The 17,923-nt window shown below is 34.3% G+C and overlaps 2 protein-coding genes and 1 pseudogene across 6 annotated transcripts; 2 read left to right on the forward strand and 1 right to left on the reverse strand.

The window, feature by feature from the left end:
- Positions 1-2,998: 2,998 nt before the first annotated feature.
- Positions 2,999-5,587, forward strand: LOC105791548 (NDR1/HIN1-like protein 6). 3 transcript variants are annotated; one of them, XM_052634563.1, is made up of 3 exons: positions 2,999-3,885; positions 4,217-4,248; positions 5,240-5,587. In XM_052634563.1, exons 1-2 carry the CDS (start codon positions 3,173-3,175, stop codon positions 4,230-4,232), a joined length of 729 nt encoding a protein of 242 aa, XP_052490523.1. In that variant the 5' UTR covers positions 2,999-3,172; the 3' UTR covers positions 4,233-4,248; positions 5,240-5,587. The 3 variants fall into 3 exon arrangements, with proteins under 3 accessions (XP_052490523.1, XP_012475108.1, XP_052490524.1); XM_012619654.2 differs by having other exon boundaries at positions 4,217-5,587; XM_052634564.1 differs by lacking the exon at positions 4,217-4,248.
- On the reverse strand, positions 4,721-10,005 carry LOC105791547 (common plant regulatory factor 1). 3 transcript variants are annotated; one of them, XM_012619648.2, is made up of 12 exons: positions 9,736-10,005; positions 8,096-8,214; positions 7,930-7,974; positions 7,700-7,795; positions 7,527-7,607; positions 6,783-6,937; positions 6,601-6,649; positions 6,396-6,444; positions 5,879-6,084; positions 5,576-5,653; positions 5,344-5,469; positions 4,721-5,228 (listed from the first exon to the last, which is right to left on the reverse strand). In XM_012619648.2, the coding sequence occupies exons 2-12, from the start codon at positions 8,153-8,155 to the stop codon at positions 5,073-5,075; spliced, it is 1,101 nt and encodes a 366-aa protein (XP_012475102.1). In that variant the 5' UTR covers positions 8,156-8,214; positions 9,736-10,005; the 3' UTR covers positions 4,721-5,072. The 3 variants fall into 3 exon arrangements, with proteins under 3 accessions (XP_012475102.1, XP_012475104.1, XP_012475105.1); XM_012619650.2 differs by having other exon boundaries at positions 8,096-8,234; XM_012619651.2 differs by having other exon boundaries at positions 5,879-6,081; positions 9,736-10,002.
- Positions 10,006-15,976: 5,971 nt separating this feature from the next.
- On the forward strand, positions 15,977-17,542 carry LOC128042905 (NAD(P)H-quinone oxidoreductase subunit 2 A, chloroplastic-like; annotated as a pseudogene).
- Positions 17,543-17,923: the final 381 nt, after the last annotated feature.

The raw sequence follows: 17,923 nt of genomic DNA on the forward strand, positions 1-17,923 counted from the left end.
TAAAATAAATAACTTACTATACGGTTGTGGATTTAGTCCATATAATTTAGTTTGGTCATTTTTGAATTTTTTGAATTTTAAAATTTTAGTCTCAAATTCATTAAGTTTTATTATTCTCAAAATCTTATGTCGCAAACATTTTATTATATGTATAATGTGATACTAGCTTGTTATTTTCACATATTACTCACAAAAAGTCAATTAATGGGTTTAACAATCGTTGTTTCGTGTCAAGATTGAAATTTGAAACATAAAAAAGTATAAAGACTAAGAAAGACCAAATTAGAGAACCTGGATTATGTAACACCCTAAACCCGGCCTAGACATTATGGTTGAATCTAGAGAAGTTACATCGACTCGTTTAAAAAACTAACTAAAAATAAACTTAGTTGTACGTTTCGGAAACATAAAATTTGGTAAAACTCTAAAAAAACTTAAGTCCAAAAACATTTGTTTCAAACCCAGCATTTAAATTCAAATTCGTTTGCTTTGAAAGTTTAAATTTTGGGCAAATCATTTCCAGTTAATGTTTACATTTGTTAAAAACTATTTATTTACAGAAAAACATTTAGGTGATTGCCTAATTATGCAGCGAAAAACTTTCAAAGTTTCAATTTTGAAATCCAAATTTTAGTTTGATAATTCGTGTGATTTTTTTTCTAATTTTTACATTTAAAAAAATATCAAATACTAATGAATAAAACAAAAACCAAACCAAAGCCCAAAAAAAAACGGATTATAGTCCCCAAAAGTCCAGATAAAATTACTAATGTAAATCACCATATTTAATTAGCCGAGAAAATAATCTGAGCGCTCTCATACGCCGTTCAGTCCTAATTCTGAAGATCACCTGAAACGTATTAAACAAACGAGTAAGTTAGAAGCCCAGTGTGTGACTCGGCCCACAAACATAATTTTTACTTATAATATGCACAAGTGTAAATATCATCATAAAATTTTACTTATAATGTACAGATATACAAATGTCATATTAAAATGTCATATTACCAGAAACATATATCAGATCAGAATGTCATATTTTCAAAAGCATATGTCAGATCAAAATGTCATATCAGATCAGAACAAATCCTACCTCCAACCGATACACACCAACTCCGTCCAACCAATTACACCAAATAGGACTACAAATCCATCCAATCACATCGGGTCGTGGTGGTATGCCACTCATAATGGTGCAGTTGAGCTGCCAAACAGATATTGTGGTTTAACTGTTGGAATTACAGTAACACTGCCAGAAAACACTTCCTCCATCATACCAAAACTCACCTCAATGCACATGCATAATCATAATAACATACGTACATATCACATGAATGGTATGACATGCATACCTAAACACATTTTTATAGATCATTACATATCATATTGCTTACACTAAGAGTTATTCTATATACAGATGTCATACATGTTTTTTTACATGTAATTATGCTTTCAAAGTTATCAGAACACAGATCGTAGATACATTTTTCACATACCTTAACCATATCACATACTGACACATATTAATAGATGTCACATTTCGAGTCTTATTTTAGCCAAACAAACCCCACAGAACGTTTAATTATGAAATTTTGAGTCAAACGGGCGTAAGTGAAAATTTTCAGAAAATGGGCCCACACAGTCTAACACACCCCCATGTGGCCCACACGACCCAAATAGCCCAAACTGTGTGGTCCACACGATCTGGCACATGGTCGTGTGTCTCACACGGTCTGCCACATAGTCTGGCACACGGCCGTGTGACGTCGACAAAATGCATTTCAGCTTTTCACTGTTCGCTATTTTTTTCGAGTTTTTCATTACACGCCTAGTCATTTTTCGATGTGAACGCAATCGTGAAAATTCCAATACCTAAATCGCCATTCCGAAAAGAATTAATAAGCAAGTCTCGCACTAAATTCGTCCACTAACTCGAACGCAACCAATCCATTAATACGAACTAACGAAACTAGCCCTTAATTAACACTTTCATCACTTACCTTTTGCAAAACAATAGCCAATAGAAGTTCAATTCACTGGAGGATCCAAAAATTCACGTTCCCCGCCTAACCAACATTACAAAATAACCATTAATTTCAACGTCACAACAATATAAAACACTCAAAGCAAACATACGAAGAATTACCCACGACGAACTTACAAATCTAATTCTGAAATACTTACCACACACAGTCGTCACAAATTAATTGGCAAAGAGGCAACAAAATCGAGAATAACAAGAACAAGAAGAAAGATCAAAGAAAGAAGCTAAATGAAATAGGGAGGGCGACAGAAGAAGAAATTAACAAAGAAAAAAAAAGGAAAAAACATGAAATTGATACAAAAACACACAAAAAAACGCGAAGAGTGAAGGGAGAGTGGAGAGTTGGACGGTTGAGGGAGAAAATTTAGGGGAAAATCCCTCACCACTATTTTTTTACAACTACCCCACTAACTCCTATCATTATCCACATCAGATTTTTCCCAGAGTTTAAAACATACGCGAGAAAAACCTTACCACTAAATCAACAAACTTATTCTTTTCAAAACTTGTGCGGGAATTAAATTTAAGTCAAATATGCAAAGATAGAGATAGGAACAAAAATAACAAAAATTCCAAAGAAAAGGATTTGAACACAAGACCTCAAGCACACAACTAAATACTTAATCACTAAACCAGATCAATTTACATAATAACATTTTCACAATCCTAACTCAAAATTAAGATGTAGCCACTCTTGATTTCATAAACCTAATTTTTTTGTAACCCGATTTTTGGGATATTAGAGATTATATCTATAAATGTATGCATAATATAGAAGTACATAGAGTTTAACAGAATTTTTAATTGCTACCGTTTAGACTCTATGACTGAAATCTGAAAAGCAATAGAAGAAATTGAAGTTAATTGTTTGATATGAATTACATTTGTTGTTGAAATGCAGATGTACAAGTGTTTGGGTGGGGCCATTTAATAACTTGTTTAAATAGATCCAAACCAAGCAACTGAAACATGTACCAACATCCTTCACATTCTTCTCCTTTTGCTTGCTCTGTCTTCTTTTCAATTTTCAAAGCAATTTAATTCTCACTTACAATGACAGATAATTGTACGTAAATAAGCCACCTTTTCATTTTCGTCCAGGATAGAATCATTTTTTACATACAAGCGATGTCCGACGCTCCATTTCCATCGGCCCTCAACAAGCCACCCGGATACAATGACCCTAACTCGCCCGCTGGGTTTAAACCGCCGCCGCGAAAGCCGGTTCTTCCGCCATCTTTCCGGCCCAAGAAAAAGAAGGGCAGTGTTTGTTGCTGCTGTTTTTGCATCTCTTTCTCGATCTTGATTGCCCTGATCATCATCTTCGCCGCCGTTTTCTACTTTTCGGTCAACCCCAAATTACCACGCTTCCACGTCCGGTCATTCCAAATCCCCCGCTTCAACGTCACAGAAACACCCGACGGTACCTACCTCGATTCCACGACGATGACGGTAATGGAAGTGAGGAATCCCAACGGGAAGATGACTTATTATTACGGCGATACGGCGGTCGACATCAGCGTCGGAGAAGGCAAGGACGAGACTGAGCTCGGGACGGCGAAGGTGCCCAAGTTCACGTCGAGGACACAAAACACGACTAGCTTGAAAGTGGAGACGAAGGCGAGCAACAAGCAGGTGGATAATACGTTGGCGAATAGGCTTCTGAGTGGGTACAAATCGAAGAGTTTGGCGGTGAACGTGGCGGCTCGGACGAAAGTTGGAGTGGGTGTGGCGGGGTTGAAGACTGGCATGTTGGGGGTTACCGTTAAGTGTAAAGGAATCACCATGAAACAACTCGACGGTGATGATATGCCTAACTGCCTCATCCACACCTTAAGATGGTAAACACGACGTTAAACTCTTCCATTTTCATTATTTTTAAGGTCAAATTGTGGTCTCCATCCCTCTACTAAGTTTAAATTGGATATTTAGTACCTATTTTAATTTTACATAATTGGTTACTTTTCTTTTATAATAGGGATAATATAAAACTGGGCCCCAAAACATAAAAGTTTCCTTATTTTAATGGAATTGAAACGAAAATATAGTACGAGTTGAGTTAGCATTTCTTAAACAGCACAATTCAAAGTGATGGAACTTTTTTTGAATTAAAATGATAAAGCATCAATAAATGGTAAACATAGTTGAGAAATATGATTATATTGTGTGCAGGATCAAAGTTGGTTGATACTGGATGAGAGGAGGTATTTTGTTTGAATCATTGTATACGTATCTGCTTAGCTTTGTTTTCTTTATATGTCTCCATTTCTGCAACTTTTGCCCTTTTTTACTTCTTTATTTGTTCAATTTGGAATAAAAACATCCAAACCACCCCTCTTTGTTGCAAAGGTTTCGATATATAATTAAATGTTTACTGATAACAATTCATCCAAACATATTTTGCAAAAGCAATTTTTAACCAAACCCACCCTCGGCCTTTAAAATCAGCGGAACAGTCGAAGACTTCAGTTTTCTTCTAAAATCGATGATTATCGTATCCAAATATATAAATATACATATATCTGGGTATGCTTTTTTTCTTTTCAATTATCATATATTTGAAAGTACGAAATATAGGAAAATTGAAAAATGAAGATTTCAACATTCACTCCTTTCTCAAGACATCCAAGTAAGATATGTTTTGTTCTTTCACACATCACATACAGTCTAAATCCCTTTTCAAGGCATTAAAAATTTCATCTTATTATTATTATTTAAAGGTTCTCAATACCCTTTTCCTTAAAACACATTATCTAATTTCTCCTTAATGTACATTAACCTTTTTGTTTTTTTCAGGGCTTTCTCAGCACTCTGATTTTTAAATAAAAAATTACATCAGTTCTGCCATGAGAGAGCTAGCTTACAGTGTCCCAAACATAGTTTCAATCCCCTAACAAACACCTACTATTTCATCCTTCTGCTAACTGTTAGCAGTAGTTTTGGGCTTGTAAATGATACCAAAAGCTACACGGTTTTGTCCGATTTAAATATGTCAAAAATAACTCAGGTGTAAACTGTGGCTACTTACTCAGCTGGCAGCCACAGCATCAGTTCTTGGACTCGCATCCAAGAGCTGATGCAGCTTGGCACCGGATTTTTTCTCATACATTTCACCCTCTTTGTCCTCGTTTTTGTTCGTAATGTTTTCCTGTGTATGTCCTAGTTGAGCGTTTTTGAGTCCCTCCTGCATTACAGAAGAGTTTAAACAAGTTATTACAAGAAAAAGTTGAGATGGGGATAGAGCGGGCGTGTGGCAAATCAACATCGAAAAAGTTGACAAGGAAGATTAAAGAGCATACCACTAATGTAGCATTTTCTAGCCTTAGTTTCTCCGATTTTTCAGTTAGTTGATTTATTTCAGATCTGAGTGTTGCATTCTCTGCAGTCAAGGATTCAACTTTACGGGCAAGCTCTTCCGTCTCAGCCTACAAAAGAAGAAGAATATGTCGTTCGGTAAAAAAGCTCAAAGAAGTCATTTTTTTAAGTTTTTAAGCATGCGATAAGCAAAGATGTAATACATATATATTATACCTGCTTCCTCAACCTTGACCTTCTAGCAGATTCTCTATTAGATTGTTTCCTCCTTTCCCGTTTCAGCTCTCGTTCATTCTAGTGAAATTTAATTTATGTTAGCAAACAGCTTAGGATAGCACTAAACCCTAAACCCATTGACTCAATGTATAAAACACTAAAATGTGCACTACCTATCCACAATCAAAGCAGTAAATCCTTCGGAAAGCAACAAAATGGATTCAAATTACATAGGCAAGCTAAAAAGCATGGCTTAGAAAAACAGGATAGAAATAGAAATTCAAGATTTCCATTCACAAATACCTGCATCCAGACTTCAGGAGGCATTACTCCACAAGGTACGTTTGTAGGACTGGATTTAGCATTCATGGAGGAAGGGTTCCTAAGCTCCAAAGCGGTGGTCATGCCAGGAGAAAGTACAGTTCCAATTGGTTTAGGGGAAATGGTTGTAGTTACCTCTGCCACGGCAACTGCATTAGACTTTGCCTCAGTTTTACCATCTCCACCTGCTAAAACAGAAACAATACATCAGTCAACCTAAACCTCCAGACATGAAAGTGGACCGAATGTATCCCAAGTTTCAATAATTTATTTTTTTTTTCCATTTTTTTCATTTTCAAACACAAGTTTCTTTTAGAAATCACAAAAAAAAATTGCACGTCAAAGTCATAAACCTAGCCTAAGTACTGCACGTTAAAGGAACCATGCAATCGCAAAATGTCTCAGACTTGACAACCATCCGCTACCATCCGCCTGACTAAAACTTCAGGTCAACTCTATTATTCATCAAGAATATACTTGGTGAAGAATGGAGTCATACCAATGGTTGGTGTTCCCTCCCTGCTTCTTTTCCTCCTACTTTGATCCGTCTGACCAAAGATGCACAGTGATAAAAATAAGCTTTAGCATTTTGTCTTTTAATCATTTCTAAAGTACCAGTCCAATAAAATAACTTTAAGAAAAATATATAAAAAACTGAAAAAGATGTTAGAAAACAGATTAAACAGATGGGAAGGTGATCTCACCCCAGTTGTATTTCCATCACTACCATCAGTAGAACCTTCAGTCTCCACACTGTCCACAATATCATGACATAAGTCAAGATATGAGGAAAAATCACTTGGCAGTGTAATCTCTGACAAACATATTCCTAAGGCAAAGCTTGATCTTAGAAAAATACTATTTTGTTCTGACAAGATTAACAAACCTCTGGGACAGTCTAGGTTCAGCTGCACCCTCATCATTCTCAGCAGTACCATTGCCTATTGACATAGCAAGGCCATCAAACCCTTTCATCTTCTTTGTCGAACCTCGTTCTGTATTTCCTGATGACTTAGTAGGAGCTTCCACAGGGGCTGCAGTCTGCATTACAATGTTCCCATTATATTCACCACATGCTAAACGCAATAAGCAAAAAGTAACAACTTCCCAGCTAATTCATTGAAGCAGTGTACATGCATGTCCATCAACAACAAACATGGATGAAAACAGAATAGTAACAGTTTGAAATGAATCATTTAAATGACGATTCACTTGCAGCAGGTGATGATGGAATACCAAGACCATATTATCCTTGGATTTCAAGAGCAAAGAGATAAAAGTGCATCAAGGTATAATATGATACAATAAAACCAGAGTCCTGGAGTTATTTAGGGCTCAAACCATATCCTGAGGGAGAAAAAGATGCAAATATTTTTTACTGTGTTTCTAGCTGTACCAATAAGGAATCTGTGAGTGTTGTCAAGTTGGTAATCGTACAAAAAGACCACTGTCTAAACATTCAGCAATAAGAAATAAGAGAATTATGTGACCATACATGCACCATGCATACTCAAACATCAGAAACTACACATAATTTGTGACCCCTAAAACTGAAAAGCAAAGTACACTCCTAGATAACTTGGTACAAGATTAATACAGCAATTAAAAGATAGTGACAAAGTAAACTTACTATAGGAACTGCAGGATGGGCATAAACTCCCCCATGTGAGTAGATTGTTGCATAAGGTGCCCCATAAGGTGGCATCATAGGCTGCAAGAGTAAATGGCCAATAATTATTTACAGAGCAGTTGTGGAAAAACTTAAATAAAGTTAGTTAAATGCCTTGGATCTATGGGCAGTACCTGTGGAGGACCCCACATATAAGGGGGAGGAGCATGGCCAGAGGCCACAGCTGAGTTGTAATATGGCGGCATAGTGACTCGAGGACCATAGTATGCCTATATATGTAATAAAGAAACATAAAATCCCCTTAAGCAATTTTATTACCAAAAGTACATTGTGCATTTTAGTTGAAGAAATGCCTTAACAGCAGCAGCGGGAAAGAGGGGAGTGTATGAATAAAGTAGATAACCTGCATAGCAGCCCAATCGGGATAGACATGAATATTGGCCTGATCCTGCGAAAAGAAAAGAATTGACCAATACAATAATATGAGCATAAAAAATTAATAGATTAAATACAAAACAAATTGTACAACTACTACTTCAAAGATCCTTTCCCTAAATCTCTTAACTTACCGTTGGCACTGGTGAAGATGACTTGTCAGACTTAGACTTTCCTTCATCGTTGTTTCCCATTACCAAGCACTAAAGCGGAAAACCTATTTTCTAGAATGTCCTTCACGTCTCTCAGTCAACTGCAGTCAAGGAGAGAAACCTGAAGGTGTGATTTACAGTTCATTTCAACGGCAATAGGAAGGGTTCAGAAAAGAACTATACAACCGAAAAAGGATTGCATGGTTCAGAAAGTAATTTTTCTCTACTACACTACGTAAAACATAAGCTGATGGTTTGACTTGGTGACGGCCAATGACCCCTAAGTTAGAGGGCAGACCAAACGAATATATGATGTTATTAAATGCTTAAACAACACACCATCAAATTAAAACAAAATAATGTAAGGATGCCATAATATTTTATCCAACCATCTTATCCTACACAACTCTACATATATTAAAACAAGTGCAGTATGATGCAAATATTTGGTGCTTCATTTCAGATTATCTTATCAAATTTCACCAAAGTCTTGTTGGACACTTTAAATATTGGATTTTATTTGCAAACGCAACAAATCAAATCTAGTCTTCTAAAAACAAAGTCCTAGATGAAAAACCAATATCGAAACTTCACTCAAGTTTTAAATTGTATGCTAGCACGCTTGGTGGTTTTGGTAATATAATTAGACTATAAAGTATAAATAGGTTGCTTTAAAAAGTATTTGTAACCAAACACTGGGATTTTCGCCATAAAAGAGTTTTCATTCAGTTGAATGAATATAAATTTTCATCAACATAATAATCCCTGAGAAGAAAGGAACCAAAAAAGTATCCTTTCAATAAAGAGATAGGAGAAAAGTGCTTATCCCGGAAAAATACGGAAAGGTAAGGGTAAAACCGACTTTCAAGCACCCATACCTAAAACAGAAGAGCGATTGCAAATTTCGAAAATCTAACCCACAGGATTTAATCTGTTAACTAAAGGACAAAAATACCCTTGAAACCGCAGTCGAAGATTTCTGCAGTTTTCCTGTAAGCTTTTCTCTCAATAAGATTTTAAGTTTTGGACTATTAGCTATCATTTTAGATGAATCCACTAAAAGTCATCTTTTCGTTTTGAAATATCAGTTTTCTCTCGATAAGCTGTTTCGGTTTTCATCGTCTACTTTCCTCATCTGCATTCCTTTGCTTCGTTAACTTCCTTGAAACTTATTGTAAATCTTTCAGCCAAAACAGTCATGCAGATTCGAAATTTCCAATCAGAAATTACCACGAACTTACATAGATCCATGAAAAAGTAAACGCTAAAAGTCAGTAAAGACGAAGAAGAAGACGAAGTGTATTTTCATAAATCCTACAAAATTCCGTATTATGTTAATATTAAGGGGGGAGGGGGGAAGCTAAATAAGTGAGTTGAAGACATTTTATTTCCAGAAAAATTTAAAACTTGAATTGAATCCACTTCCCTACATTACCTCACCGAAACTTTTTAAAAATAAAAAAATAAAACCCCAAAACTAAATTTAATTCTTCAAATATAAACATCCCCGCCCGTTCATCAGACAACCAAAAGAAACCATTAAGCACTAATCCACTAACCAAACATTATAGAAAACTCGAAACAAGTCAATTAAAAAAAACAGAACTCTAATTTTAACATACCTCGAAAATCCAAATCTAGAAACCTCCCTTCTCTCAGCAGCTTTACAGCGTGAAATTAATAACTCTCAATTGGGAAAAAAAAAGGAGCAGAAAGAGATATTGTAAATCAAAATACTCAAAAAGACCGCATTAAGACCGCATTATCTTCACTGAAAAACAAAGAGAAAATTTTAGGAATTTCTTTTTTCAAATTCGCAGAGACGGAGAAAGAAAAATAGAGAGAGAGAGATTGAGGAGGCGTGGGAAGAAGAAGGAAAGGGAGCGCCAAGGCAACAGCCACGTCAACAAAAACGTGTCGTAGAAAAGCAAGGTGTATAAATACAGCGTATATACGGAGGGGTTGAGGGGGCAAAGTTGGGTTGTTGAGTTGGCCCATCGATATTCGCGCTGGCCATTTTTATTTATTCAAACGTCAGTTTACCGTACACGTGTTGGTTATTTAGTCGATCTACGCATATCGGGTAATGAGGGTCCTACCTATTCCACCCGTCATGTGGGCTTACGTGGTCATGTTTCATTTTTTTTTTTTTTTTGGGGAGGGGTATTTAATTGCCTCAGATTTAACTAAAATGAATAAAATCTTTTGGAATCCACCAATGGCCAATTGGTGACGACCTAATTCTAATTGGGGGCGTAATCCACGCTTTTGTCACGTAAGAATTATTTTTTAAAAATATTTTAATTCTGCTTTTTCTTTTTTTTAATGACGCTATTTTTTTTCTATTTTTCAATCTGCGTTTTTTTTATTTTTTGTAAAAAATCGTTTTTTAATAATAATTTTCTTTCAAATTATTTCTTAGAATATATTTTTTAAGTCCATAAAATTTTGATTTTGATTCCTTTTTAGATTAAAAAAATAATTTCGATGATAAATCTAATTTCAACTTCAATTCTTACAAATATCGAGATTCGTTTTTTTTTTTTTTTTTCTATTTATATAGAGTTCTACAATAGTTATGGGCCTCCTGGCCTTGTCAACTTGTGCTTACTATTCTAATAATGATGCTCTATTTGTTTAATTGAAAATGGCTATTAAAAATTATTTTACAAAATTACTTACTGTTTTGTAAAACTAATATTTTATGGTGTTTGGATTAGTCTGTGTAAAAATATTTTCTGTTATTTAGTAGATTTTCTAAAAGTATTTCATAAAAGTTGTTTTCAATGAAACAAACATACATTTGAGATTTGTGATAAGTAGTTTAAATGAAGTAGTGAATTGATTACAAAGTGATGTTAAGGTAGTAAATAATGAATCTTCATGATGTTAAGAATTAAATTATAAAATTTAAGAAATTTATAATTGAAACAAGAGAAATGATTTGCATAAAAATTTGTTATGTGAAATAAGATATTACAATGAATTATTTGAATAAAGTGCTTATATAATGAAAAATAAATTACATGGCAATAGGGACTAAATTAAAAATGTACAAAAGTTTAAGTGTGAAACAATTTAATATGTGAATAAGGAAATTATGATAAAAGTTTAATGAATGTGTTATGAGATGGTGAAATATGCATAAAATATTGTAAAAGTGAAATTGTGGAAAAATATGAAATTTTTATGATGATAAGGACTAAATGTTAAACTTGAGAAAATATGTGGATGAAATAATAGCAGTGAAATACATAGAAATTTGATATGCGAAACAAGATATCGAGATAAATTATGTTATTAAAGTGTAACAAGAAAGAAAATTGATTTAATATGATTAATTAGTGAATATTGAACTTTTATGACAAAAGGGACTAAATTGAAAAGTTATAAAAATTTATAAGAAAATATTTGATAAGTGAAGAATGTAGTAGAAAATGTTTGGAAAATGTGAATAGAGCCTTACCAGTTTGGAAAATGTCTTATGGAAAAAAATTAGCATGACATTTTACGGGAAAAATGGGTAATTTTACATTGATCGAAAACCCTTTTATATTGATCGTCCTATTTTACATGAAACAAACATCAGAGAAGGCTAAAAATCAGTCACTAGCGTTATCGAAAAGTGACAAATCAATCACCCACCAATATTTTTCGTTACAGGCCTAACGAGACAGGTGGTGTGGCCGTTAACTAGCTGACTTGGCCAGTTAACTAGCCACGATGGAAACCCAATTAACCCAATTAGTTGACATGGAGTTTACCCAAAATCACGACCTAGAATGGGAAAAAAAATGGCAATGATAAAGCAAGCAAAACACAAACCCTAACAGAACTTGGAAAAGCTCTTTCTTTGGCAGTGGAAATTGAAAATCAATGGCGAAAATGTTGAGGCTGGCGTCGAAACAATTACTTGGGCTAACATCAAAGGAGATCCCATCACGACCTATTTAGATTTTTCCACGTCTTTACCACAAAAATGTCATCGACCAATACAACAATCCTCGTAACGTTGGTTCTTTCAATAAGAACAATCCGAACGTTGGCACCGGTTTGGTTGGAGCTCCTACTTGTGGCGATGTTATGAAGCTTCAAATCAAAATCGACGAGGAATCGGGGAAGATCATTGATGCTGCTTTAAAACATTCGGCTGTGGATTGACGATTACCAAAACCCAGATTGAAATTTTGTCTTATTCTCTACCTTCCAATCTCTCCCCATCGTCGTTGCCGCGATCCACAACCCCATGCTGCTGCTGAACCACTCTAGAATTTTTCTCTTCTTCTTCTCCTTTTCTTTTTCTTCTTTTTCTTCTTCTTCCTCTTCTCTTTTTTCTTTTACTGCCCAACCTAGCTAGGGTTTTAAATTGGGGTCGTCTACACAGTAGGATGACATGTTAGCTTTCCGTTACATCTGTAACGGAAAATGGTTAGTAGTACTGATTTGTTATTTTTTGAAAGTTGAGTGACTGAATTGAAAATTGAGTGATTGTTTTGTCATTGAGATCAAACTTGAGTGACTATTGGTGTAATTTACCATTTAAAATATATATGTAAATCAGTAATTTTTTTACAGTTTGTAAGAAATAATAAAATTTTTTAACTTTAACTATTAAAATTTACAAAGTTTAAACTTTTAAATAGGATCCACACAAGGAAAAACACTTGCCATTCGTTGGTTATTAGGGGCATCCTGAAAACGTCCGAGTTGAAATATGGCTTTCAAATTAAGTTCCGAATTAGTGGATACTGTTAAAGGGAGTGGCGATGCCATACGAGAAAAGGAAGAGACTCATAGAATGGCAGAGACAAATAGAACTTTTGCACATTTTTGTTAATCCATGAACAGAATCGATATAAACACATAGATTCATGGATCCATACATCTCGGTCGGAAAAGAATCAACAGAAAAAGAAAGAATTGGAATTGATCTGTAACACCCCTTACCCGAGACCATTTTCGAAGTCGAGCACGAGATGTTACTTTACTTGTCTGACTAGTTCGGGGCATAAAAATTGCTTTTAAAATTTATCTCACTATTTATGATAAAGCTGTCCACTCGCGCAGCAGTCACTCAAACATTTATAACTCGAGCTACAGAACTGGAAATTTAAAGTCGTAAATTTTACCTGAAACTAGATTCATATATATTCTTACCATAAATTTTTTAGAATTTTTGGTTTTATCCATTTAGTACAGTTTATTAGTTAAAGTCTCCCCTGTTTCACCACTCGACTGTCCTGACCTCTTGCCACTAAAAATAAGTTTTCCCATTGTCGGATTTTCATATGGAGTTATAACTTGTTTCTAAAGAAAATAGACTCAATAAGGAATCTAGAAATATAAATTAAAACTCATAAATATTTTTGTACAATTTTTAGTGATTTTCTAAACTCAGAACATGGGACTCCAAAAATAGTTCTGACCCTGTCTCACCAAAATTCACATATCTTAAAATATAAAATTTATTTTGCTAAACCGTTATTTTTCCATGAAAATAGACTCAACAAGATTTCATTATATATATCATAAACCCTCTAATTCATTTTATACTATCCTAAGAGATTTTTCAAAATTACGTCACTGCTGCTGTTTGAAATCTGTTTCTTTGCAAATTATTACTCTCTCATGATTTCTATGCATAATTTATCACATAGACATGTATAACAACAAACACCTTCATACTTAGCCATTTTGACAACCATTCATCATTAGATATTTACACATCATTCTTTAGCAAAATCGTAATACAACATTCAAAATAAGTAAGTCCCTATACATGCCATAGTTCAAACATAGTTCATCATAAAATACCGAGTCGTTGCGGTTGATAGTGTGGACGATCTCCGACGTCTTTAGGATCCTCGACTTTGATTAATAATGCTATATAAAAAGAAAATAAACAAAGTAAGTATAATGCTTAGTAAGTTTACAAGTAAATAAATAACAACATTTAACACAAATAATGATATGCAAGTATCATGTTCTTAAGTTTCCTCTTTACTTAGTCTCATTTACTTGTTTATTACTTACCTATTTAGATAGCTTAAGATTACAACTTACTCTTCTCTTTCTGAAATATTGGTTCTCACTGATATCATAACATATTATTAACTCTTATAACTCACCTAAAGTTGCTAATTATACTTTTACTTGAACTTCCATAGAACATAATCTGTTTTCTAGCCCGTTGAGCCACATTGGAATATTAAGGATACTTGGGTCTCATATCTGATAATAACATGCCAAAGCCATGTCCCAGACATGGTCTTACGGGGGACCTCTCATCTCGGTGCCAGCGCCATGTCCCAAACATGGTCTTACATGGGACCTCTTATCTCGGTGCCAACTCTATGTCCCAAACATGGTCTTACATGAGACCTCTTATCTCGGTGCCAATGCCATGTCCCAGACATGTCTTACATGAGACCTCTTTACCCAAATTTCATGACATTTGTATCCGATACATTCCTTATGTTTCAACGGGACTTTTTAACACCGAGTCTCTGTCATCTCATACTTGAGTCAACATTAAATAAATTCATGAAATAAATATATAATTTCGGGAAAGTAAAAACATTAATAATAATTATTAAAATATTGTATTTATTTACCGTAAACTTACCTCGGAACAAAATTTGACCAAATCTAGCAACTTAGTCCTCTATCTTTTTCTTTCCCCGGTCTAACTCCGAATTTCGTTCTTCTTGATCTATAATAGCAAATTTAGCTTATTTATTACTCACATTCATCAAAACAATCCTTGACTCGAACTTTGGAAAGTTACGATTTTGCCCCTAAACTTTTGTATAATTATACTTTTGCCCCAAAGCTCGGAAATTAAACTTCATCTCTTTTTCTTATGTTTTATAACATGTGAACATTTTTCTCTTCTATGACAACATCAAATTCTCACTCTAACACTTATGCACATTAGGGATTTTTACCGATTATGTCAACTTACTCGTTTTCGCTTAAAATCGGCTAGCAAAAGTTGTTTAACATAATTTCTAGCTTCATATTCTATCATAAAACATCAAAATAAACACTTTTCACCTATGATTATTTTTCCAAATATAAACCTTAGGTTAAATTATTGCTAGAATAAGCTAAATTAAGCTACCGGGATCTCAAAAACATAAAAAGCATTAAAAACGGGGCTTAGAATCACTTACTATGACCGTGAAAAAGTGTGAAAACCCTATCTATGGTGTCTTTCCAAATTTGGCAGCAAACTATGGAGAAGATGATATTTTTGCCATCTTTTTCCCTTTTTATTTTTTTTATTATTCATTTACTAAAATACCCTTCATTAAAACTTTAGTTATTTTATCTATGCATGCCTATTTTTGTCCATGGAAATTTTATAGTCTAATTACTATTTAAGGACTCTACTTTGATTATGCACTTCAAATAAATCCTTTATCATCTAAAACTCATATTTACCCACTTTTGCAATTAAGTCCTAATAGGCAATTTAGGCATGCAATCAATAAAATTTCTTATCAATACTCTAATACTTATATCTAATCACTCAATAAATCATAAAAATTAATAATAATTTTCTCTTTAAATCGAATTTGTGGTTACGAAACCACTATTCTGATAACCTTAAATTTGGGCCATTACATGATCGATATATTTCTCAAAACAAATGAAAAAGAAACAAAAGCTAAAACATAAATCATGGATTAACAAAGCCCTCTGGGGACTTGCTTAAGAATAAGAAAGAGGAATCTCATGTAAATACCATAGGATAATGTTTGATCCTATTCATGGGGTTTCCGTAAATATTCCCATTCCAAAACTAGAAAGTTTGAAACAATTGGGATTTTTTTGGAGATTGGATGCAGTTACTAATTCATGATCTAGCATGTACAGAATGAAAACTTCATTCTCGATTCTACGAGAATTTTTATGAAAGCTTTTCATTTGCTTCTCTTCGATGGAAGTTTTATTTTCCCAGAATGTATCCTAATTTTTGGCCTAATTCTTCTGATGATGATTGACTCAACCTCTGATAAAAAAGATATACCTTGGTTATATTTCATCTCTTTAACAAGTTTAGTAATGAGCATAACAACCCTATTTTTTCGATGGAGAAAAGAACCTATGATTAGCTTTTCAGGAAATTTCCAAATGAATAATTTCAACGAAATCTTTCAATTTCTTATTTTACTATGTCCAACTCTATGTATTCCTCTATCCGTAGAGTATATTGAATGTACAAAAATGGCTATAGCAGAGTTTCTGTTATTTGTATTAACAGCCACTCTAGGAGGAATATTTTTATGCGGTGCTAATGATTTAATAACTATCTTTGTAGCTCTAGAATTTTTCAGTTTATGCTCCTACCTAGTATCTGGATATACCAAGAAAAATGTACGGTCTAATGAGGCTACTACGAAATATTTACTCATGGGTGGGGCAAGCTTTTCTATTCTGGTTCATGGTTTCTCTTGGCTATATGGTTCATTCGGGGGAGAGATCGAGCTTGAAGAAATAGTGAATGGTCTTATCAATACACAAATGTATAACTCTCTAGGAATTCCAATTGCGCTTATATTCATCATTTGTAGGAATTGGGTTCAAGCTTTCCCACCCTTCTCATCAATGGACCCCGACGATATGAAGGAGTGCGGTTCGTTCGATAAATTCCTACCTCTCTATCTATCTCCGAGATGTTTGGATTTTCAAAACTCCATGGACATACTGAAGAGAAATGCTATCCCCACTCGCACCAAGACATAACTTTGACTTTGACTTGTTCAAATAACAATTAAGGTGAAACAGGTCGAACAACGATTCTCTTTATGATAAACAGATCCATTTTGCAAGTTCGTTATTACGGGTAGTTCCTACAAAGGATCGAAGTAATGAAGTATACAATACTTGAATTCTCGATGTAGATGCTACATAGTTGGTTCTCATCCTTCAGAGACTACGAGTGTAATAGGAGCATCCATCGACAAAAGGATCACCCTAAAATGATCATCTCATGGCTATTAAGAACGAATCAAATCAGATGGTTCTATTTCTCAATCTTTCTAACTTGCTCCTATGGATCCAAGGTAAAAAAGATTGAGAAAAATCAGTCATTCACAACCACTGATGAAGGATTCCTCGAAAAGTTAAGGATTAGTAATCTGTTTTAGAAATCGAATGGCTTCGATCTTATACATACGCGATGAAGGTAATCAAAAAAAAGAAAGAAGATAAGTTCTTCTTTACTTTTATCACTTAGGAGCCGTGCGAGATGAAAGTCTCATGTACGATTTTGAATGAGAGAAAGAAGTGAGGAATCCTCTTTTTGACTCTGACTCTCCCACTCCAGTCGTTGTTTTTCTTTCTGTTACTTTGAAAGTAGCTGCTTCGGCTTCAACCACTCGAATTTTCGATATTCTTTTTTATTTCTCATCAAACGAATGACATCTTCTTCATTATTTTGATGAATCATTTCTTCGGACAGAAGAAAATTATGTAAACACTTACTCGAAATCTCACTTATCAGATTCCATTGTGGAAGACACAATTTTTTTAAAGGATTCGCCATGATATATCTAATCCATGCATAATATCATGAAAAATGGATACAAATTTTTGACTGCTACTTAGTATCGGTAATAGGTCTGAAAAAGTATCTAAAAATATCAAATTTAGATATTTGTACCCTGTCGAAGTAAGGAACCATGGCATATATGTTTGGAATAGATTCCATTTTGAGAGAGTTGAAAAAGCACTATCATGTTGAAAGGTTCTATACATCCACCCTTTCTCAACGCATTTCTTTAGACAAAGACTCCGTTTTTC

This window comes from Gossypium raimondii, chromosome 8 (assembly GCF_025698545.1).
Source record: "Gossypium raimondii isolate GPD5lz chromosome 8, ASM2569854v1, whole genome shotgun sequence".
NCBI lineage: Eukaryota > Viridiplantae > Streptophyta > Magnoliopsida > Malvales > Malvaceae > Gossypium > Gossypium raimondii.

Bases quoted from the DNA above. Each gene is read 5' to 3' on its own strand.
- LOC105791547 (XM_012619648.2), bottom strand. From the start codon at position 8,155: ATGGGAAACAACGATGAAGGAAAGTCTAAGTCTGACAAGTCATCTTCA. The intron at 7,608-7,699 runs GTACTGCCCATA...TTACTCTTGCAG, and splicing joins ATATGTGGGGTCCTCCACAG to CCTATGATGCCACCTTATGG. The intron at 5,229-5,343 runs GTATGCTCTTTA...TCTGTAATGCAG, and splicing joins TAGAAAATGCTACATTAGTG to GAGGGACTCAAAAACGCTCA.
- LOC105791548 (XM_012619654.2), top strand. From the start codon at position 3,173: ATGTCCGACGCTCCATTTCCATCGGCCCTCAACAAGCCACCCGGATAC.